This window comes from Kryptolebias marmoratus, linkage group LG2, assembly GCF_001649575.2.
Source record: "Kryptolebias marmoratus isolate JLee-2015 linkage group LG2, ASM164957v2, whole genome shotgun sequence".
In the NCBI taxonomy this organism is placed as follows: domain Eukaryota; kingdom Metazoa; phylum Chordata; class Actinopteri; order Cyprinodontiformes; family Rivulidae; genus Kryptolebias; species Kryptolebias marmoratus.
In genome coordinates, this window is record NC_051431.1 from 12,296,884 (window position 1) to 12,319,589 (window position 22,706).

At 44.0% G+C, this 22,706-nt stretch overlaps 2 protein-coding genes across 3 annotated transcripts in view; one reads left to right on the forward strand and one right to left on the reverse strand.

The window, feature by feature from the left end:
* Window positions 1-11,554, forward strand: part of npas1 (neuronal PAS domain protein 1) — a 29,416-nt gene extending 17,862 nt beyond the window's left edge. Inside the window, exons 5-11 of one of the 2 annotated variants that reach the window (XM_017428956.2) lie at window positions 5,188-5,362; window positions 5,471-5,583; window positions 7,411-7,607; window positions 7,852-7,958; window positions 8,163-8,310; window positions 10,268-10,380; window positions 10,461-11,554. In XM_017428956.2, coding sequence (XP_017284445.1) covers window positions 5,188-5,362; window positions 5,471-5,583; window positions 7,411-7,607; window positions 7,852-7,958; window positions 8,163-8,310; window positions 10,268-10,380; window positions 10,461-11,536 — 1,929 coding nt within the window. In that variant the 3' untranslated portion in view covers window positions 11,537-11,554. The remainder of the gene's footprint in view (window positions 1-5,187; window positions 5,363-5,470; window positions 5,584-7,410; window positions 7,608-7,851; window positions 7,959-8,162; window positions 8,311-10,267; window positions 10,381-10,460) is intronic. The other variant, XM_037974356.1, reaches the window with a different exon arrangement.
* A 7,468-nt stretch (window positions 11,555-19,022) lies between these two features.
* Window positions 19,023-22,706, reverse strand: part of tmem160 (transmembrane protein 160) — a 5,541-nt gene continuing 1,857 nt past the window's right edge. Inside the window, exons 2-5 of the mRNA XM_017428974.1 lie at window positions 22,601-22,701; window positions 22,463-22,487; window positions 21,317-21,409; window positions 19,023-20,092 (exon numbers count right to left, since the gene is read on the reverse strand). Coding sequence (XP_017284463.1) covers window positions 19,773-20,092; window positions 21,317-21,409; window positions 22,463-22,487; window positions 22,601-22,701 — 539 coding nt within the window. The 3' untranslated portion in view covers window positions 19,023-19,772. The remainder of the gene's footprint in view (window positions 20,093-21,316; window positions 21,410-22,462; window positions 22,488-22,600; window positions 22,702-22,706) is intronic.

Below are 22,706 nucleotides of genomic sequence, written 5' to 3' on the forward strand. Positions count from 1 at the left end.
CCCCCCCCCTGGGGCCTACCGGTGTTTTTTTTTTTTTTTTTTTTTTATTCCCCTCATTTGGTCTCCAGGGAATAAAATCTGTTGGATGAGTGGGAAAGAAAAGAAGGAACGAACAAACGGAGAGGCGAAGAGCGAAGACAGATCGGCAGGAGGATACAGAATAAGGGGGAAGAAGTGAGAGCGGGGCCGGCAGAAGAAGAAGAAGAAGACGAAGAAAAAAAGGGGATAAATAGGGTAAAGAGAAGGGAGGAAGGATGGGAGATCAAGAGAGGAGAGAATTGATCTGCGAATGGTTAGTATGCAGCCCCCTCTCCCCCTCCTCCCTCCTTCTCTCCTCTCCCATCAGTCAGTGAGGGCTGAGAGTGTGTTGTGGACCACTGCCCGGATGCCTCATACATATTAAAGCCCCCTGCTATTATTTATATCATGTCTCTGCTTCCCCTGCTCGCTGCCCCTCATCCCCACCACACCGCCATACATGCATACACCTCTGCACACACACACACACACACACACACACACAGATGTTCTGACAGACAACGACTCACACAAACAATGACACGCGCAGACATAAAAACACACAGTCTGGTCACATACGCAGCCAAACAGAGGCGCGCACACACACACACACACACACATACACACGCTCATTCAGAGAAATCTGAATGATCTCGGTCTCTCCTCACGTCTCTCTTCGTTCCACACCTGTTTTTATGTTTGAGCCTGACTCATCCTCTCGGTTGCTTCGGCTTCTTCTCATCTTCTAATTCCTGTCTGATGGTTTCTCCGTCCCTCCCTCCTGCCTGTGATGGAGTGGTGTTATTTGAATGTGTCTTAAGCCCCGTAAAGCTCATAAGGGCCGGTTTGTCTCGCTACTGTGTTTTCTAATACCACAGGGGGCCAGGGGGCCGTGTCTCTCTCATACCGCTGGGCCAGGGTTCGAGGAATTTGACTGTTTTGTTGAAGACGAGCAAAAAATAAGTGTTAGATTAAAAAAAACACTTTTGATGATTGCATTATAAAGCTTGTCCTGTAATTTTTCATAGGCTTTAAGGTCCAGTTACAGATAAATTCTGTTTTAAAACATTTATGTAGCTGAAATTCAGCCTCTATCATCTCTAGATAAACAACCAACAACCGTGCAGTGACAGAAGGATCAAACTATACCTCTTTTCTTTGATAAGTGGGTAAAACTCACTTTTTGTATTTGCTAGCAAGCAACTAGCTAGTAGCTTTAAGCAGCCAATCACAAAGTCCCACAATTTATTAGCTAAGCAAAATACCAGCTAGTAGCAAGTAACTGGTTAGTAGCTAGAAGTCACCTTGAAGCTAGAAGTCTGTCACAAAGACGTCATATGCTCCCATAATAATAAGTCACCAGATTTCTGAAATTAAATCCAGGGACCTTTCCAGCTCGGGTATAAAAATAATTAAATGGTATCGAGATGAAATGAAGAAAAGGGGACAGTTACGGTTTCATTTATTTTTACGCATTTGTACAATAAAAATCTAGTGTAAGAGCAGGAATGTGTCTCTCCACACTGCTGTTAGCATTTCCTAAGAGTAATAAAACAAATAAAGTTATAGTATTAATAGAGTACTGAAACTGGGGGAGGGGGGACAAAGGTGTGTGCTAATGTAAGTGTGTGTGCGTACGTTGTGTGGGAATGTGAATATGTATGCACTTACATGGGTGTGTCTAAGACTTATACACTCTAAAACAGAGACATAATATAATCACAATCCCCTCCACAAACATTACAACATATAATCAACTAAAAGTGTACAATTTAACAAAGAAAATAAGGTTTTTGTTCCAGATATTTTTTAGAAGTTGGTTAGTTTTAGAGGAGAAACTGGGGTCATTCTAGTATAATCTTATTATAAATATTAATGTTTTTTTTAAATTATTACAATCATTAAAAGCTCATAGAACAGCAGTAATGCACCTTTAAGCAGATGATGATCTCTCTCTTGTCATCATCCTCAGTTCAGTTCTTGTCTCATTCAGTTTCCGTCACTGAGGAACTTTATTTTTTCGTGAGGGACTTTTATTTGTTCGAACTGAGTAGACAAACACACCTAAGCCTGAAAGTCTATGCTCACAAACCACAGTAATGAACTGAGAAAACAACTTATAACCAGCTCTGAAAATATAAACTAAAGGTCACCAATCAACTCTAAAACATCTTCCTTTGGCTGAACCCTCGTTGAAACTGTAGCCACTGAACCAGATCAGGGAGTTTTTAATCATTCTGTTAGGATTTTTCCCACTTTCTCTCATCGCACTGCAGCTACTTCCTGTTCTCCCGTCTCGCCTTGTTTAAAAGGCGGCGTGCTCGCCTCTTCTTCTTCTTCTCTGTCTGTAACGTTAACAGCAGCGAGACCAGCTACTGTAATACCTGTCGTTGTGTTCAACATGCTCACTCGCACTTTCTACTCGGCTACCGTAATAACATTCATAAAAAAACGCTAAAATCAGGGACATTTCCGGGGACAGGTCGCTCAAATCGGGGACGTCTGGTCACCCTATGCTAAGAAGTCACTACTTGCTTGCTATTTTTGTTTTGCTAGTAGCTAGTGGTGACACAATTGTGTGGCGACAGAAGAGTAAAACAAATAAATTAGACCTCAAATTAAATCTTTAGGAGCTCTCAGTCACCAATCCTTTAGTCCCAGTCCCCTTGGGTAGCTGGTTCGTATCCCAGCAGTCTGTGGGTGAGAGGCGGCGTGGAAAGGTCGCCAGTCTGTCACTGAGCTAACTCAGAAACAGACAATTAAATACACATAAACTCACACCTCGGGACGATTGAGAGGCCCTGTTTACACAACGCAGCTTTTAAGTGAAACTGTAACATTTTGGCCGTTCGTGTACGTGACCACAGCTATCGTTTTCTCTGACACTAGAACATTTTGAATCCAGGTCTCAGTGTGATCGCACATGTCCACTGTGGACAGTCCATAGTTTGTTTGTTTTTTGGCGCTTGCAGGTGTAGATCAACAACAGTAACAATGGCGGACAGCAGAGAGCTGTTTGTGCTGCTCACTCATTTCAGTTCCAGTCGTTTCAGACAGGGAACATGAATGTGCTGCACCGGCTCTTGGGTCAGCAGAGACGCACCTCCCACACTCTACAAATACTAAACAGGCCTGTAACCGTCGTCATGCTCGAGACGCAAGCGTTTGCGTGCATGGGCATGTCGTTGTAATGCAAAAATAGCGACCTGTTTAGACTGTCTTGTCTAAACAGCGATTGTGATCGCAGCATTCATTACCGCGCGCACGTTTACCATTTATATAATCAGCATCGGGAAATCTATAAGGTTTCCAGGAGGTCATTCACGTGCAAACGGGGTCAGAATCTCCTGGTAACCTAACATGAAGGGAAGGAAACCGGAGTGCCCAGAGAAAACCCTCACATGCACGGGTTGAACCTGCAGTCTGCTCACAGGAGGACCTCGGCTGAGATTCAAACCAAAGGCTTTTCTATTTGCTCTGCACGTCAGCGTGTAAATGATGTGGTGTCCATGCGGTGTGCGCGCTCAGGAATGTAAATGCGTTGTCACGTTATTGAAATGGCAAGATGGCACTGTTAATCACTACACTGCTATCATCACAAACACCATGATATGGCACAGCCCCAGTCATCTGTTTTTGTGTACCATCTATGAATTCTTAAGAATGAGCTCCTATTACACACGTTCATTCAGGTTTTTCTATAAACTGGTATGTCTGTGATCGGATGCGTACGATCAGTAGAACGCCCGAGGAAATAAGAAATCATTAATTCATAATTTTCACATTTTCCCTTAAAAATTCATAGCAGTTTGAGGAAACAGGTTTAGTGTAAAGATTCGACCACGTTCCAAACAGAGCGGGGAAAGAGATCAACACAGACAGATGTGTTTTTGATAAAAACAAAGAAACTGCTTTCCCTACTCAAAGAAGTCAACTCACACGGGCTGGATGCAAAATGGGCTGGTTTCTGCCGACCTTCTTGAACTGGTGCAGGTATAATTCTCATTCCATCGGCTCAAAGCCAACACGTGGAAGCAGAAACGATTTCACACCTGTTACACCGTGACCCTTCTAGCCTCTGAATGCTGTCATCCCTTTAGCGTAAACATAGATGCAGCTTCCCTCGTGCTCATGAACAAGAGGACATGTCAGAAACTCGAACTCACACGCTTCTGTCGGGCCGTGCAGGGTTCGTACATGTGGCGCAGTTCCAGAGGATTTCACCGGAAACTACACCGTGTGTGTTTGGGAATTAATTTTTTTTTTTTTTTTACTATTATTGTCTCTCCTCACTCCGAGGGGTTTTCCTTCTCACCCTCCGTCGCTCCACCTTCCCTCCTCCCTCCTGTAATGTCCTTGAGGGCCTGCTGAAGCTCCCATAAAGCCTGCAGTAAATGGCTCTAATCCGGTAATAAATGGCTGTGTCCTACAGACAAGGGTGTGAAGCTGCTGCAGCCGTGGTTTTTATCAGATGGAATGGTGTTGCCACACAAACACACACAAGAAAAGGCGCAAACGCTCTCAGACGTAATGGAAGACCCCCCCACCCACACACACACACGTTGTGTCTTCCTCCCACATACACACACGTTCACATACACACCCCTCAGATTGAATCACACCTTCTCAGATTGTGCTGCTTTTATAGCTGCCGTGCAAGAGCAGCACTATTATTACCTTTAAATGATTAGAGATGCGACTTTGATGCATTGTGATGATGGGATCACACGGAGCTGTTGCACTGCTCATTATGCCTGCTGAGGGGAAGACTGGGGCTGGATGGAGGAGCGGGAAGAGGCACGGGCAATAAGGAGAATAGTAATGTGACCTTTGGAGATAGTTGGACTTCACCTGGTTTTAATCAGCCAACACAATGGATTTTTATCTCCCCCCTCCCTGTTTTATTTGTGCACCACTGTAGTGGCGTGGTCCTCCGAGGCTGGACTGTGTGAGTGTGTGTCGGGGTGCTGGTGGTGGTGGTGGGGGATGTCTTACAACCTCCACATTCCTTGTTGAGTTGTAACCCAGAGCGGCACTTTCATTTTCCTGTCATAACATATATTGATTTTTTTTTTCCTGCGCGTGTGTGTGCTGTACTCGCTCGCGTGTAGTTATTTGTGCTCTAAGCATCAGGTTTTGATTGGTGTGTGTGTGTGTGTTTCTCTTCAGGTGGAGCTGACCGGCAGCAGCGTGTTTGACTACATCCACCCTGCGGACCACGTGGAGATGGCCGAGCGGCTGGGCATCAGGCCTCATCTCCGGGCGGAGGCCGGCTGCCTCACGGCCCCCGACAGCGCTTCCAGCACCGCATCCACCTCCTCGCTTGCCGGTACCCCTGAACCTGGTACTTTTTTTTTTTTTTTCATTTACCCGGTGACCATCAGAACAAAACAGAAATGTTCTGGTTTCTCTGTAACCGAGGTGAAAGGTTTGTTTCTGTCCTCCACCCCAGCTCCCTCCAGTCCCCACTCTCAGGCCGACGACCCTCCAGAACGCGGTTTCTTCATCCGCATGAAGTCCACGCTCACTAAAAGAGGCCTGCATGTCAAGTCCTCTGGATATAAGGTATCTGAGGAAAAATAAAAAGGTCATTTGGTAATACAGTTCTGTGCAAAAGTCTTGAGTCGTGCCGTTGTTTCTTTACGTTTTCCTTCCAAGGTACCTAACTGTCTTCCATTCTTTCAAAGTGGTTTGAATCTGTAGTTTTTGAGGGTTTCTGAGGGTTTTCAGAAGAATGTTTTTGCTTGTGAATCATTTAAGCATAAAAGGCTTCTAAACTCAAGGGATGAACCAGTGTTGTGTCTTTAAAATAACAAAAACAAAAAACAATTTAAATAGGTTCTTTATTCACTTTGTTACCAGTAACCTGTCATAATGACATATTTTGTTCCCCAAATTTATTACCTATGTATGTGTTAGCAAGTAACTAACTAGCATCAAGTTACTAGCTAGTTCCCTGTAGTTACTTTGAGCAACCTGTCACAAAGTCCCATGATTTATAAGCTAAGTCCTCACAAGTAATTAGCTTGTAGCAAGTAACTGGTTAGTAGCTTGTAGTTACTTTGAAACTAGCGTTCTCACAGACATAATTTGTTCCCAAAACGTGTTAGCTAAGTGCTAGCAAGTCAGCACTTGCTTGCTTTTTTTAAAAAAAATTATTAATAGTTCGTAGTTACTTTAATATTAGCAGTCTGTCACAAAGACACAATTTGTTAGCTGGTCACTAGCAGTTTACAAGCTACAAGATACTAGGTGTGAGTTAATAGCTAGTAGCAACTTTGATCCCAGCTGAATGTCACAGATGCATCTATGAAACAACAACAAATATAACACAGTTTGACAGAAAGAAAGTAGTACTTTAGCACCAACTAGGTGATTCCCAAAGAGGCGTTTGTTGAATGCTGACGTACAGTAAATCGGTGGTCTCCAAACATTTAAAGTTCTGACCCGTAAAAGACCAGCAGAGAGAGACTCGTGTCCTGAATTATCACTGGTTTAAGTGTACAAACATTGCTGATATTCTTAAAAAAACAAAAAAAAACAAAGATAAACTTACAACACAAATAGCCCAAACAACCCTTAAAGTATTTTAATCAGTTTCTGACTGCATTTAGTAACAATTATAGCAAAAGTGTGCGATTAGCAACCATCTTAGGACTTTATTTGATTTCTGGAAACCATCTTGTAGACGTTCCACTGACGGTTGAGGCGTCTCCAGGGGTCCTGTGTCAGGACTTCTCCAAGAAGTGACTCTCAGATACGGTTCATCCACTGGAAAAAGTCGTTCCTTTTTTTAGCTCTGACACTTTCTCTCTCTGTCCTCGACTTGTCCCCTTCCCTCATTTTTAAAGCACACACTCCACAGTATGTTGTCACGGCCGAGTACAAAGACTGGACAGAAAATGAGAGAAAAAGCAGCCAAAGAGGTGCAGCTTTGAAAAGCCCTCAGAAAGAACCACTGCTCAATAACCTTATAAAACATTACCAGAAAATCCGTCTGACTCAAGGTAAAGTTTAAGGAAATTAGGGTTGGGTGAACATTATTTTTTTTTAACTTTAGTCTCCTTTTCAGGCTTTAGTTCACCAGGTCTTGGAATGATAAAATAACAAGCAGTCTCGTCATTTTGTTTTTTCCTGCCAGCGTTTTCATAGCAGTGTCACGTTGGTCGTTTCCTGTATGTTTTATGGCTGTGACCTTATTTCACACGGCGCTGCCTCACATAACACAGTTTACTGCTCTCACCGCTGTAATACACCTAATCCACGAGTTTTGTTGGTTTGCGCGCGTGCTTTTTGGTGTTTAGTATTCAGTGATAAATGTGAGATTGTCTTCTTTGTTGCGATGCGTCGCTCCTTCAACCTCCCGTTCAAGGATTCTGCTGTCCTCGTCAGGTGATCCACGTGACCGGACGAATCCGTTGCCGCCCCGCGCTCGTCCCGGGCTCCACGCGCTCGGTCCGTCGCCCGATGGGCTTGGTTGCCCTGGCGCACACGCTCCCGCCCTCCACGCTTAATGAAGTCCGCATGGAGAGCCACATGTTTGTCTTCCGAGTCAACATGGACCTGCAGGTCACATATTGCGAGAACAGGTAAGGGGTTTTTATGTGTGGATAATAAGTGCCACAACACATTTTTTTTTCCCCCCAAACATGTAAATTTGTGTTTTGTTTTTTTGGGAGTGATCCCACATTCATGTTTTTTCATGAGCGGCTGGCGGAGCACCCAGCCAGCTGGTGGTTTTAGAAAATACATCTGCTTCTGTTTAGTTGACAAATGAGGGTTTTTTTTTTTTTTTATTCTTCTTCTTCTTCTCTTTCCTGCATTGCTCCACAGAATCTCAGAGTATATGGATCTGACCCCGGCGGAGGTTGTGGGACACACCTGTTACCATTTCATCCATGTAGAAGACCTGGAGAATATCCGACAGAGCCATGAAGACTGTGAGTCACATCTATATATATATGCGCATGGAGTCGATCTGATTCGTCCCCATCCCCCCCTTTATCTTCACGGTATCTGAACTTGGGAGGCTTGGGGAGTGTGACGAAGCCTTACGTTGTCCTGTAGTGATAGGCGCCCTCTTCTGCCACAATCATGAACTGCCACGCTTCCAGCAGGCCTAATTTTCTGTCTTTCCCCGTTAGTGCTGAGGAAAGGTCAGGTGGTGACGGGTTACTATCGCTGGCTTCAGAGGAGAGGAGGATACCTGTGGATCCAGTCCACTGCCACCGTCTCCATCAACCACAAAGCCCCCCACGAACGAAACGTCATCTGGGTCAACTATGTCCTGAGGTAAGTTCCCAAAGAGTGCTGCTCTGAGCGCAGCTTATACAGCATATATACACAGACAACACACTCCCGGTGTACAGAACAGGGATGTTTTCATCTGCTGGGATATGAGTCATAGAAAAAGGAATCTATAAGAGGAAGAAGTCCCTCTACACAAGTCAGGCTAATGCCTTGCCAGACGGGGACCTCTTCTCAAGAATTTTTTTTAGGCATGAAAGGTACTAGTCATACTAGTGTGAAAGAATGGTATATTGGCAAAAATTAAACCTACTTATCCCAAGCTGAAACCCCTCCAAGTTTAATGAAATAGAGACGTAGATCCAGGGGATCAATATGGAGGGGAATGCAGGTATTCTGTCAGTGAAGCGGAGCTCACTTTCCATTTTACAAGCCTTTCAAAATAAACTAAGGGCCAAGGGCGCTCCGAGCAGTTTTTCTGTTGTTTTTTAGGCGATTTATCAATAAAAAAAAAGCAACCTGACTGGAAACTCACAACTTGAAGTGTCTCTACCAGGTTTCCGTGTAAAAACAAACAAACAAAATAAACAGCGGCCATGATGGCCGTGTTAAGTCTTTAGATGTGGTCATTATAGCTAGACTCTGTTTGAGAACCCCTGCCCATTTCTACTCGTCAGTAAGTTTTCTGAACTCCTGGTGGACTTGGAATCAGCCCAGCAGACTGACCAGACATGTTGATACATTCAGTAGCCTCTGCACGCCAACATTGTACCATAAGCATAATATAATCTATGTTATGGTAACATTTGATATTATTTGAGCAGCAGTAGTAATAGTAGTTGCATTTGTGTGTTTGTTTTTGTTAATAGAAGCGGTTACGTGACATATTTTAAAATTTTCATTTGAAGTTTTTGTTTTAACACTCTGAAGTCGTGGTATTTTTGGTCACAGTGATCATACTGACAGGATCTCCAACCAGCCCGCGTCTAAAACGGATGAATGATGAAATCCAGTTACGAGGTTATTGAGATTCTCATCCCTTTAAACATTAAGAAAAGAAACTTGATGAAGTTACTCGAAACGCACAGACATCAAAGCATGCTGAAAACCTGAGATATGCTACGTATATTTAAAGTAACTTTATAACAGAAGTACATTTTTACTGAAAAACCTGACATCAGATGTGACTCCCAGGTTAGGTTGTTTCTGACAGATTTTCCAGGTTTAAAATGGAGTTTCTCATGTTTTTACTTGTATGGTCTAAAAGTATTGATTAGATTCATTTTTTTTATTGTGCTATAAAATACTTTGTAAAATATTTATCAGCATTAGCATGCAGCGAAGGAACAATATCTTATTGTTATTCCGTCGTGCTGCTCTTGAATTAGCGGATATGATCTTATTGAAAGGCTTTTAGGCTGAAATGGGACGTTTCTTCACCTTGGTTTAAATATAAATTAGCCTTTAAATTTAATATTATTCTTAGTTGTATTGTCCACGTGCGCGCGTTGCACGCGCATCCACACACAATGAAGCTAAATGCTCAAACACGGAGCAGTCAGACAAAAACAAGAGGAGTAGGCTGAATTTCAATGCTAATTGGACTGAAGCTATATAATTAGTACAAATGGATGTCAGAATTTTAGGTCTGAATGGTGTTTTACTTAATTAGTGCTGTAATTACAAGAACTCATTAACTTCTCCAGCAGCCTCCTCCTTGTCTGAGATTAACTTTGTATAGGTGGGCTGCTAAGTGGGATATGGTGTGTGTGTGTTTGCGTGTTAATTCGAATGGTTGGGTGTGTGTTAGACGGAGGTTAGAAGGGAGTACTGCTGGAGGTTGTTATTAGGCTGATTATATGTTGTTTCTATCTCTAAGTATTCACTCAAACAGCACAGCACTACTGTTTTATTGTATGTAAGTGCCTTTAAGTGGTTGATGATCATTTGTGCTTTTATTTTCCCCTCTTTTTCTTTTCGATTTCCACATCCATCCATCCAGTCGGACCGAGCTGCCCGACACCCCTCTGGATCTGCTGCAGCTCCCGGAAAGCATACGAGCGGAGCGACTTCGAGTTAGCTCGCCCCCCACGGACTCCTCCCCCCAAGTTCGAGGTAGCGCGCACGCAGCGTCTGCTGACAAACATCTGCGTGTCCCGCTTCTGTTTTTAGTCAAATCTCCTCTTTCTCCTCAGGCCAACAGTCGGGGAAGACCTCGGTCGGGAAGAGTGACCCCGACACGAAAGGACGGGAGAAGTTCACCACCCCCGCCATCCAGTCAGAGGACAGGAGGAAGCGCGTGCTGAGGTCCGACCCCGAGGGCGCGCCTCCCGAAAGCCGACGCCGACTGGAGGAGCTCCGGCGCACAGAGGAGGCCGTCTCAGCCTCCTCGGATCTGGCGAGCGAAAGTGAGGACGAGGAGGAAGAGACAGAGTGGGACCAGGGGGGAGACAGCGACAGACTGAAGCAGGAGGACAGCGGGGGAGGAGGGAAACAGAGCAGAGGAGGAGAGACGACCCCGACTAGAGGAGAAAGAGCAGGGAGGGTGCACAACGGCCGGGCGGTGATCCAGCAGCTGAAGAGTGTGGTGACCCCGTCTTCGTTGCCCAGCAGTCCGAGCATCAAGACTGAACACGAAGCCCTGACCACTGGAGGGCGCTGGGGGTCGCACACGCAGACCTCCACCCAGCACACACACGCCCCTCAGCCCCAGCCTCCGTCCCACGCGCACACGCCTTCCAGCAGCCTGAACGGCGACAGCCCCACCACCCCGATCCCGGACTCGTCGTCCAGCAGCGACGCCCCGGCTAAAGGCTTGTTCACCCCTCCCTCCCCTGCTCTGTCCCCGGCCATGTCAGTGTCCTCCCCGCAGCCCCGCGAGGACCGGGCGGTGAGTCGCAGCGGTGGCGGCGGCAACTGCCCCGACTTCGAGCTGCTTCAGAGACTGGCAGGCGGCGCGGCGGGGCGGGTCCTCTTCCACCCGCTCGCTCTCGGCCCGCAGGGCCCTCAGAGCCTGTACGCCCCGAGCACGATCCGATACGCTCCGCCGGAGCTGCCCCCCTCCCACCACCACGGCACGGGCCACGGCGATGGCCTGCAGCTACGCTCGGACCACCACAAGGGACCCCCGCCGACCTTCTTCCCCCACCTGCAGCGGCTGGCCGGCCTGCCACCCTTCAGTGGTTTCTCCCCGTCTGACAGCCCTTTCTCCTCCGGCCTGCCCTTCTGTATGAACGGACTGAGGGGGGCCGCAGGCTCGGAGGAGGACTGAACCTCACAGGGGAAGGGGAGTGGGGAGGACGTCGTTGTGGGGGGGTGGGGGGGGGACTAAAAAGTGACAGACGTTGTGAAGCCACAAAACAGATACAGAGACGTTGAAAAGGGCAAGAAAGACAGAAAGGGCAGGACATTAAGCCTCTAAGGACGTACATAATTGGACGATGAGCTAAATAACCACAATCTAAAGTATGTGACACTTTGCTGCCAGAAGAATTTCCTGTGGACAAGTGTCAGCAACTCTCAGAGAAAAACGGACACGGAAACTGTTGACTGGCTGTCCCCGAAGACGTTCTGTCTCCATACAATAATGAACTCTGCTTTGTCTTTCTCTAGATGACAGTGTTTGAATTCATGTGTCTCTTCCGCTCAGAGAAGCCATATTGTATATAACAAACGAAACCATAAAAACCCTCAGCTTACATTCACGTTACCTTCACCCCAATTAACCCAATTAACTCGACCCCCCCACCACCACCACCCAAAAAAAAAAGATCTAGTAGACAGATGGACACTTGTCTGTAGGGACGTAAAATAACTTTTTTTTTTCTTATTTTTAAAAAAGAAAGAATCAGTGCAGTGTTACACAAATCATCTCTCACACCGGGCTCCAGGGGAGAATCGGAGTTTCCTGGAAAGATGGAGACGGCCTTTTTTGGTGTTTTGTATCAAGTCTCAAAATGACAATAGGATTCATCTTTCAGCCATATTTAAAGCACACTGTTGTTGGGACAAAAAGTAAGAGTAACGCAGTCCCAGACATTCCAGTATAAAAGGGAAGAAAATGCAATTATTATGTTCGATTATAGGAGGGTAATTTGTCTGAATAAGTGTTAATTATAGTTTCTTCTTTATGATGCAACAGTTGTGTTTGTGTATGAAAGCCATAATATTGTTTTGTTTTTATTTTTTTCCTATAAGCTAAAATACATAATCAGCAGGTCTTCGTGTCTGAACAAAGTCAGACAGATTTACTGGATGCTCATTGTTGTTCTCTTTAAAAAGGAAAAAAAAAGCTTCTAAAAATGTTTTAGGAGAGGAAACAGTGCAGGGCAGGAGTGTTTTTGTCACCTCGACCTCTGTGGGTTATATATATTTTTTTTATGAGCACTTACTGAAATATGTTCCGCTGTGAACTCGAAGCACTTCGTGACTCGGATTGTTTGATCCTGTTAAAACAGAAAACAACACAAGTGGTCACTAATATTATTATTGTCTGACCACGGCGGCACGTTAGTGTAAAAAAATAAATAAATAAAAAAATAGACAGGTCAGTGAACTGAAACATGACCGTCGGAGGTCAATAAAAACAACACGGACCTTCTGCCGTTTTGCTTCCAGAATGGTTAAAACAAGGTTTGCAACATTAAAATGAGGAATTGAACTGATTAATTAAAATTCATCTCATAGGTGAAACAACATTTTCTACTTTTAAATTTGTGCAAATGAGAGACACTCGAAAACTGAAGGTGTCCGTTCCAAAACAGAATAACAAAATCCCAGAATGTGACCTTTTTTTAATAAAACTAATGCAGCCAGACACCCATTAGGAACTTAGTCCATTTTAACAATAATGAAAATAAATATATAAACAATTTTCTAGCACTTTGGAATAAAGACTTTAAAATCAATCTGTAAAATAGTTCAAACATTTTTTTTTTTTGTTTGCTTTTTTTTTGTAATATGTTTAAGTTTATGGCACTTTCTTTGCCTCTAAATTGAGATTATAGTCCGTTCGATCTGAAGATTCAGTTTACGCAGACATCCCTGTTCTGATGTCTGAAAAACAAAAAAGAAGAGGTGGGGAAAAAATAAAATAAAATCTGCTGTGTGCAATACACTCATCATGTAGCCGTCGCTAGCGGGTGTGTCAGCGAGCGCGCGCTCGGGTGTTTACTGGTATAAAACGTGAGTATGAATGCGAGGGTGTGCGTTTGCTCGTGCGTGGGTGTCCTTTGTTTCGTCTTTTGTTCTTGTTGTTGTTGAATAAAACAGCTAACCCTTTGCCCATCACTGTGAATCTAACATGATCCTCCCATGTTTGTGAATATTTCACCCAACCATCAAAAGAAAGTGAACAAATGTAAAAAAAAAAAAAAAATTAAATAAAAATGCAGATGATGATAACAATAAAATATTCCAGTAGAGGAGCACAATTCAAGCTTTTTGTTGATTCTTTTCTTCCATACGAGCGTCGATTTGCATGCAGTACGTTTGTTATATCGGTCACTAACATTAAAGTATTTAAAAATAGTTCACATCTGGAAAAGAAGGGTTCTGTGGAAAGATGGTAAACAGTTAATATCTTACTTGTTGGCACAGGAAGTGACGCTTTTCAAGGCAGGGTTGTAGAGGAATTCAGCACAAATTTTCTTAAGTATCAAATATCTACACAAAGTTCCTTTAATACACAGGTTTTGGCTAAAACTGGTAGAACATCACTCATCGTCAGAGGAATCTTTGTTATGATTGCAACTACATGGAATTCACAAGATAAGAAAAAAAAAACAATCCCATGAATCCCTGAAGGAATGGCTCATAAACTGTTAGCTTTCTAAATTCCTGTGGCAGCTAACTCAGTGCTAACATTAGCTTTAACAGAAACAATAAGAGGAAACTCCGTTGCTTGTTGTAAATCGCTCATTTTGGAGAAGCGTAGATTAATTCTGAGCGGACTAATCTGCTGGTCGAAGCGGGTCCAAGACTAAAAGGGGATAAACGTCTTAAAACAACAAAATCATGTCAGTTCATGCAATAAACCTCAACATCTTCCTCGGTTTTTTATTACATGGTTATTCTGGCACAAACATAATATTCCTGCTGACAGTGCTCCAAGCTGCACATAAAAATGCTACAGCTATCTGCTACTGCTGTTATTAGCTCTTGCAAATAATGAATTTTAACTATCTAAATAACCGTGTAACACATTATTGACTGTGATGTAAAAGTTTTTGGAACAGTTTTTACCGAAACTGCAGCAAAACGATAAGCGTTCAGTTGACGAATTCAGCCTTTTTAATGAGTTTAAAGGTCCTCGTAGCAAAGTATGAAATAAAACAAAAAAGGTTACCGTTTACCCTAGTAGTTAGTACTGAACGCAGTTCTGAAACGAGGGTCCACAGCCAATGTAAACAAAACACTCGACTGAAAACCCAATGGAAGCCCGAGTCACGTGACTGACCTAGATCAGGCTGGCTGCCGCCTGAGCAGGTAAACAAATATGTCCGGTAAGTTTAACCTACTTTCACTCACTTCAGCTGTTTCTGCAGGTATACAAACGCATGTCGTCACTAAGAAAAGTACTGTACGGACTTTGTTTTTTTTACTTTATGATTTTTTTTGGTTGGTCTTCATGACTATACAACGGGTATCTTTAATGTTTTCTATCTATCTATCTATCTATCTATCTATCTATCTATCTATCTATCTATCTATCTATCTATCTATCTATCTATCTATCTATCTATCTATCTATCTATCTATCTATCTATCTATCTATCTATCTATCTATCTATCTATCTATCTATCTATCTATCTATCTATCTCTTTGATTTTTGCCTAAAGTAGCCATTAGCTTGTTAATCTAGGCAGATTTAAACCAAACTATCCACAGCAGGTAAGATACTGATTGCTCATAACCTTCCCATAGAGCCCCACTTCAAAAGATCTGAACTGTCGCTTTAATAGCCATTCGGTTACAGCCTGTCATTACATATGCACCACTAACAGACACACAGAGAAGAGTAACAAACGTGATCTAATTTATATTAGAATATTAATGGAGCAAGTGGACATTATGTCCTAAAGTGGACATAAACAATATAATTCCTTACTACAAAAAAAATAAAAGAAGCAGGTGAGATCAGTCCTGGCAGGACATCACTCCAGAGTTAAGGATTTAGAAAAGACTCGGCCATAAATTGGTCTGAAATGAACACGAAGGCTCAGAGAGCACATGGAGAGCGCCTCCCCTATAAGAAGCGATGTATGCGGGCACGCGTCACACTGTGTGTGTGTGTGTGTGTTGTCTGAAGCAGCCCCAGGGAGGGGCTCTGACATTGAAGACGGGTTAAATCCTGTTTTACATTCAAGTGGCAGGCCCTAGTTCATTAGAGTGAGGATCATTCCTCCTCAAGACCAAAGGAAGCGCATACTAAACAAGAGCAGTTGTTGGGGAGAAAATGCCATTGTACGTGCAAAACCGTATGCACTGTATGAGAGAGAGAGTGTGTGTGTGTGTGTGTGTGTGTGTGTGTGTAGGCAGTGCTGCAAAACAGCCTTTCTTCTTTAACTTACAATGTCTTCTTATAGCGAGGTGAAGGTGTGGCCCGGGCTGCTGAAATCATCGGGCGCCATTTGTGTGTGTGTGTGTGTGTGTGTGTGTGCACGAGCAGAAGTCATGACAGCCTTCCTGACTCGTCTCCCACTCAGTCTGTCATTGAGTCACCCGTACGCCCTCTCTGTCACTAACTTTGATGGCTTATCTTACCCCCTGAATTAGAGTCGCGCTCCCAGGGGAAATACCTCGGCACATGTAAATGCAGCGGAAAAGAGCAAAAAATATAAATATAAATAAATAAATACGAGCGGGAACAGCGCGGTGACGGATGGACAGGGGTACACGCAGGCAGCTTCACTCCCTGGCATTCTTCCTCTGCTTGTACAGTTTTCATCTTTGTCTCAGCCAATCCGCACTTGATGACATCTCGAGGCAGACCCTCTGATCCGTGCGGAGGATGGCATTTAACACCTGAGAGCAGACGAGCATGTTTCCGGTGGGGAGCACGGGTTACGGACCCAACTTTCTTCGGGGGCCGATGTGAAATTGAGGCTCGGGAATGCATGAGGGCTGGAGCAGGGAGGGGGAGGGGTGGTGGTGGTGGTGTTGTGGTTCCTATAGCTGCTCAGGGTCCCGGGCAGACGGTGTTTGTCAGTGAGGCCGCGTCTCCCGCCTCTGGGCACCCTGCCCTTTAGACGCGCCGGGCCTCGGGAGCCTCCTGCATGCCAAACAGACCTGGGCAGTCAGATGCAGCCACGGAGGGGAGGAAGGAGGGAAGGACGGGCGAACGTGAGGAGAAGGCCCGAAAGAGACGACTCCGGGGCAAAAAAGGAAAAAAAAAAAAGGTGGAAGAGGATCTGAGGGAGAAGAAGATGATGAGGAGGAGGTGGTGGGATGCTGGTCACACTGCCTTCTCCAGTCGCAGCTTGAATGTGAAACGCAGCGGCACCGAGAGCGCCTCTGGAGTCAATGAAGGTGGAGGAGAGGCTGGAGGAGACGGAGGAGAGGGGGGAGGAGAGGGGGGAGGAGGAGGAGGACGGGGTGAGGCGCAACAGCAACACTGTGTGTCGATGGCTGGGAGATATCACAGACCTTCGCCCCAACCTAGTCAGAGATGGTTATCAAAGACAACACACGCACACACACACACACACACACACACATACACACACACACACACGCAGCAGCCCCATGCTGCTCACCTCGTCACAAACGGGCAGCTGAACGCCTCATTAGAAGAATTATTCATGTTCCAGAAGCCCAGTTTGGACATCTTTGGACTTTCACAGAGAGGAGCAACTGACTCTGCGTTTGCTCTTCACAACCAGAGACAAACTGGACTACGTCTCATGAGAAATTGATTAAAACAGAAGGTTTTTCTTATTTTTTATGTATGATTTGCTTCAACATATTCCCCATATTAGCTTGCACATGTGGCTGGTTTCTGAAAGCTAATGGCGCTTGTTTTACACCCACCATAAGCTACAGTTATAGACAAATAAAAGCTTTTTTTAAAATGTAAAAATAAACTTAGGAATTGTTATTTACAGACTGTGAGAGAAAGCTTTGAAACTGCCTCATTGGGAATTTTAGTTTTGAAGACAAAAACACCTGAATAAACACAAAATGAAAGGTAAAATGAATAAATGCATCTTAAATTTGATCTTTTTATTGGCTTGATCTGCTGACAGCTTCCTAAATGATGATTTTAGTTTGAAAAGAAGTTCAGAACAAGCAAAAACCTAAAATTAATTTCCTTTTTAAAACAGAATTTAAACTTTTCCATTATTTGAATTACTGTCAGGAAAAATGGTCTGCTGAATTCTTGACCAACTAGCAACTAAAGCAAACTATTTCCATCATCTTTGTGTATCTTTGGCCCAAGTAGTACCTTTATTTAATGAACTTCAGTGACTGCACTCACTCACTACATTAGTGTGATATAAAATTAACTTATTGTTGTCATTGAAATATGTTATATTTTAAGCACCAGGCTACACTAAAGTCAACTTGTGCTGTTTTTGGCTAACAAAAAAGCTAATTAATGAACTTCATCATTACTGCTTCAGCTCAAATATCTAAAGTATTAAAGCAAACGAGTTAAAGTATTCAAAGTATGAAATACTGCCAGATTTCTATATGAACAAATAAGTCACAAAGCATGGAGTGAAAGGGTAGCTGTCTTAATACAGGCAAGGTGTGGGCAGCCCTGGTCCTCGAGGGCCACCATCCTGCATGTTTTACTTGTTCCTCTGCTCCAACACACCTGATTTGAATCAATGGGTGATTAACAGGCTTCTGCAGAACATGAAGAGGTGATTTAACCTCTGAATCAGGTGTGTTGGAGCAGGGAAACAAGGAAAACATGCAGGATGGTGGCCCTCGAGGACCAGGATTGGAGACCCAGGTTGGCCCAGGGCCCCCCTTTTTTCCCCAACTGTTTTCAGGCTTATAAAGTAACTATTTCTGAAGGACATAAACTGCATTAGCTAATAATAAACCTTCACATGTATGTTACTACGGTTACTACGCGACAGTACTGTGTGTGTGTGTTAAGTGTCGATGGGGCTGAAATACGAATGGATCAGAGGGCCTATGCTCAGCACACTTATCGGCGTAAGAACACGGACGTTGTTCAGTTCATTAAACAAACAAACAAAAAGTTGTTTTATAACCTTGAAAAAATATTAAAAACAAACAAAAAAACAACAACAAAACAAAACAGACCCCTTCTTGGCTAGCCTTTTGAAAATCTTTAAAAATGACCAGACTATCCCTTTAAGTCAGAGCTCTCAGGAGACTGTCAGAAGTCAGGATTATATATTAAAGTGTAACAAAGCAGCTAGCTTAACATAATTTTATGGCATAACATTTCAGACATACAGTAAAACTAAGAAACCAACAAGAACCTCTTTACAGATAAACCCTGAATAACCCGAGTTTATCATTTAATTAGAAGCATTTATTTCAGAATATGCATTAAGTACATTACCCTAATATAACTATAAAGTTAGAATATGAATTTGGAACAAACTGCATCGGAAAACGACACTAATCGTTGAGTGTTTCTGCTGTGAGCTGAGTTTTAATGTCTGTTTAAGTTGTTGCCAGATTTTTTGCTTAATGTTTCAAACATCCTTTAATATTTCTTTGCTCCTGATTGAGAAAACCCTGAAGGGAAAACATCACTGAAGACACAGAGTGAAGTTTGGACTCGGAGCAGTTTTATTACTGTAAGCACAGTGGGGTGCAAATCAAAGTGAACCTCATGTCCACACACAAAAAGCTTTTATAATAATCATAATAATAATAAAAACTGTTTGACTATCGACTTCTCATGATAAAAACAAAAGTCACTCGGAGAACTGTGGCTGCAGCTCGGTATGAATATCAACAATACAGATTGTTCTTTCTATGATGACAAACAAAGCCTGACAAAAGTGCCGTTCTGTTCAGTTTTAAACAACTTAATCAAAGAACACGTATAAGAACGTCTAAGCCCTTTGTGTTTTATTTGTTGCCTGACTGAACGAGACTGAAACTTGCCCGCCGCCCTGCTTCCTGGCTCTCACAACCTTACGTTTTGGTGATTAAAGACATTTGTGGAAGCTTCAAGTAACTGCGCCGAACAAACCGGGATCGGCTGGCCGAGGTGAGGACGTCGGTACAAAAATAGAAACTAAAAAAAAAATCAAACTTATAATGGACGTACAATGAGACGCAGCATCAGATGTTTATTAGATTCTCCCCACGTGTCAAACCACCACTTTATCGACATTTTTCAGCACATTTCTGAACCGCTTTTTCAAAAAGATAAAAGTCTTTCTTCCCCTGAATATTCACATGATTCTTTATGACAACAGATTTGCATCTTTAGGCTCTCAAACAGCCTGAGCACACATCCGCATAACACACACACACGCACGCACTTCTCATGGATCCTGGAAGAGCTCTACTTCTGTCCCCTGCCGCCGCTCTCGTCGCTGTCCTGAGAGGCGCGGTAGCCTCGCTGCTCGCGCCTCTCGCGGCACTCCCTGCACTCCCCCTCCTCGTCCGCCCCCTCCTCCTCGTTCTCGTGGATGATCTCCACCTCCAGCCGGCCGATGTAGAGCGATACGGCGCAGAGCCAGAAGAGGGCGACGCTGCCCACCACGGCGGCGTTGAGCAGCACCGCCGGCACGGACAGCAGCATCAGCCTCCGCAGGGCGAAAAGGCTGCCGACGTAGGAGGCGCCGCCGAACGACACGCACACGCCCCCCAGGATGAAGAACGCTGAGGAAGAGCAGATTGACGTGGGATTATCGCAAAGACCCCGTTAATTGTTCTCGCAACTCGCTCGGCGGAAATCGCGGGGATTAGAGCCGCTCGTTCTCTTAATTAGTCAGACGAAAATAAGAGATTAAGGCAGAATCATCTTAAAAGACATAAAAGCGTTCTCAAGAACGCATCAAATTTCTTTATGGGCTGTTTCTCTCTCATATATAATACTTCATCATAGCTGGAGAGTTTACTTTCCTGGGTTTTTCAAACATCTATAACCATTAGATTAAAAAAATGATAATAATAAAAAAATCAATACCAATTTAATGATTTAGAGAAGCTCTGCTCCCCAATCTGGAATGTGAGGTAACCATACGAACGCTTAAAACACAGAAATAAAAGACCTTGACTTTGTTTTGCTCCTCATATCGGTTGTTGAACTCCTTAAAGATGGATTAAATCCAAACCTCCTGCTGCTGGAGCCAATCAAAAATGTAATGCAGCGTTCTTTAAATGGATGGATTTTTTTTTTACAACAACAACAAAAGAAGAAGGTATTTTTACTAATTTAGTATGCTATAAAAACACTTCTTTCAAACAGAATCTTTTTTTAAAAAAAGCATCTGCAGCCTTGGAATATCTGGCTTCAATCGAACGCTTTTGGAGAGTTTAGGAATCCAGCTGCCTTCAGTTACTTTTAACGTCCTTCCAACAAACCTGAGAGATTTAAATAAAATGTTGATATGAAAGGAATGAAATATCATGTGTGTGTGTGTGTGTGTGTGTATGGTGAATATTGTGTAAATCTGTGTCAGTGAGCACTACTCCTTTGCCATCCTCACAGGTGTGGCATACCAAGATGCTAATTAGACAGCATGATTATTGCACAGGTGTGCTGCACTAAATGGACATTTTTAAATGTGCAGTTTACTTCTACTGTATTTGGGGGTCTGGGGGGGGGATCAGTAAATCAGTCAGTATCTGGTGTGACCATCTGCCTCACGCAGGGCATCCCATCTCCTTGGCATAGCGTTGTTCAGGTTGTTGATGGCGGCCGGTGGAACGTTGGTCCATTCCTCCCTGGTGGCTGCGCCAAGTTGCTGGGTATCGTCACCCCAGATACTGACTGGTTCTCTGGAAATGTGACCGTCTGTCTGAGTCCTGACGTTACCCGCGCATTGTGAGGACCCCCCCACCCGAAGCTCGTGTGAGCTGAATTCCAGCTGCGGCCCGTACCGTATCCAGCTTCTCGGCCCACTTCGCTCTGGACGAACGCGATGACTCCGATCCCAGTCGCCAGCAAACCGTTCCTGAACCAAGAGAGGAAACCTGTAAGACAGTAAACCGAGTTAAAAACGGACTTCACCCCCCTTTTTTAAACAAGCAACGGGTCACATTTGTAAAAGCCTCATCGTGTGACGGTTAAGGAGCCTCAAAGGCCTTGTGTTCTTTAAATGAATGCATATCGCCCGCCACCTTTTATTCTAAACTCATCTTTATGTTAAGGAGGATCAGAGTTGGAGCGGTTTCGCTCGAACCTCGTAAACTTGGGTTACAGAGAGATCTCTTCAGATGCGTTGAGGATGACTCTCAGCTACTACCACCCCCAAATCTTAGCACTGAAGCGGACCGAGCTACGGCCATCTATGCGTCGGCTGATGCCAATTAGCTACGGCAGCCATCTTGACTTACCTCTGGAAGACGCATGTCCTGATGAGCGTTAAAATCAGCCCAGTGGTTCCTGAGATATTCTGCTAACTCGAACAGAATCTTCCTGCCTTTTTGCCTTCAGCAGCAAGCGATGATGAAAACATTTTCTTTTTTTTTTCCCTGCCTGCCTGCCTGCATCATAAGTTGTGGTGAGTTCATTCACTCAGGAATATTCAATGACGTTAACAAATACTGACAGTAATCTGAGCCTTGTTAGAAGAAAACAGAAGAAAAACCAACAGCCACAACCCTACCATCATAAAACTGCTCTATAAAGGAGCTGGATCAGCGGTGTGATCATTTCCAAATATGGCAACCTGTCGTGCCAATCAGAGCATTACACTCACGAACAAATAAGTTTCTTTTCTTACATAAAGCAGCAACAAGTATTTCCTCATTTGTTATGTTCTTAAAATAGTATTTTACAAATCTGCACTGAGACAGTGATGTTGGGCCACCCCTTGAGGTTTTAGTCCCATTTACTCCACATGTATACAGCTTTAAGTACAGGCATTTTTACTGGCCACCTAAATATATTGCTTCCCAGGTGAGTTTTTAAAGGTGTTACATGTAAGACACAGTAAGATTTAAGACTAAGATGGACACAAAAACAATCAGAAAATGACTAAATGATCCTCCAGCCCTACAGGTGTTCAGGTGTGTCTCTGGTACCTGTTTCATGGGACTTCCTCAGCATCTGCAAAACAGGAGGGACAATCTGTTACCACTTGTTTTACACCCTAAACACAAACAGAAACAAGCAACAGTTAGAAGTAAATAAATAAAAACAGGAACACAGCCGGGACCTACCAGAGCGTCCGCCTTATCGAGCTCGGTGAGGTGGTACTGCTGCTGCTGCGGCGGTGGCGGCGGCTCCGGAGCCCGGCTCTTCCCCCACGGGCCCGGCTTCTCTCCG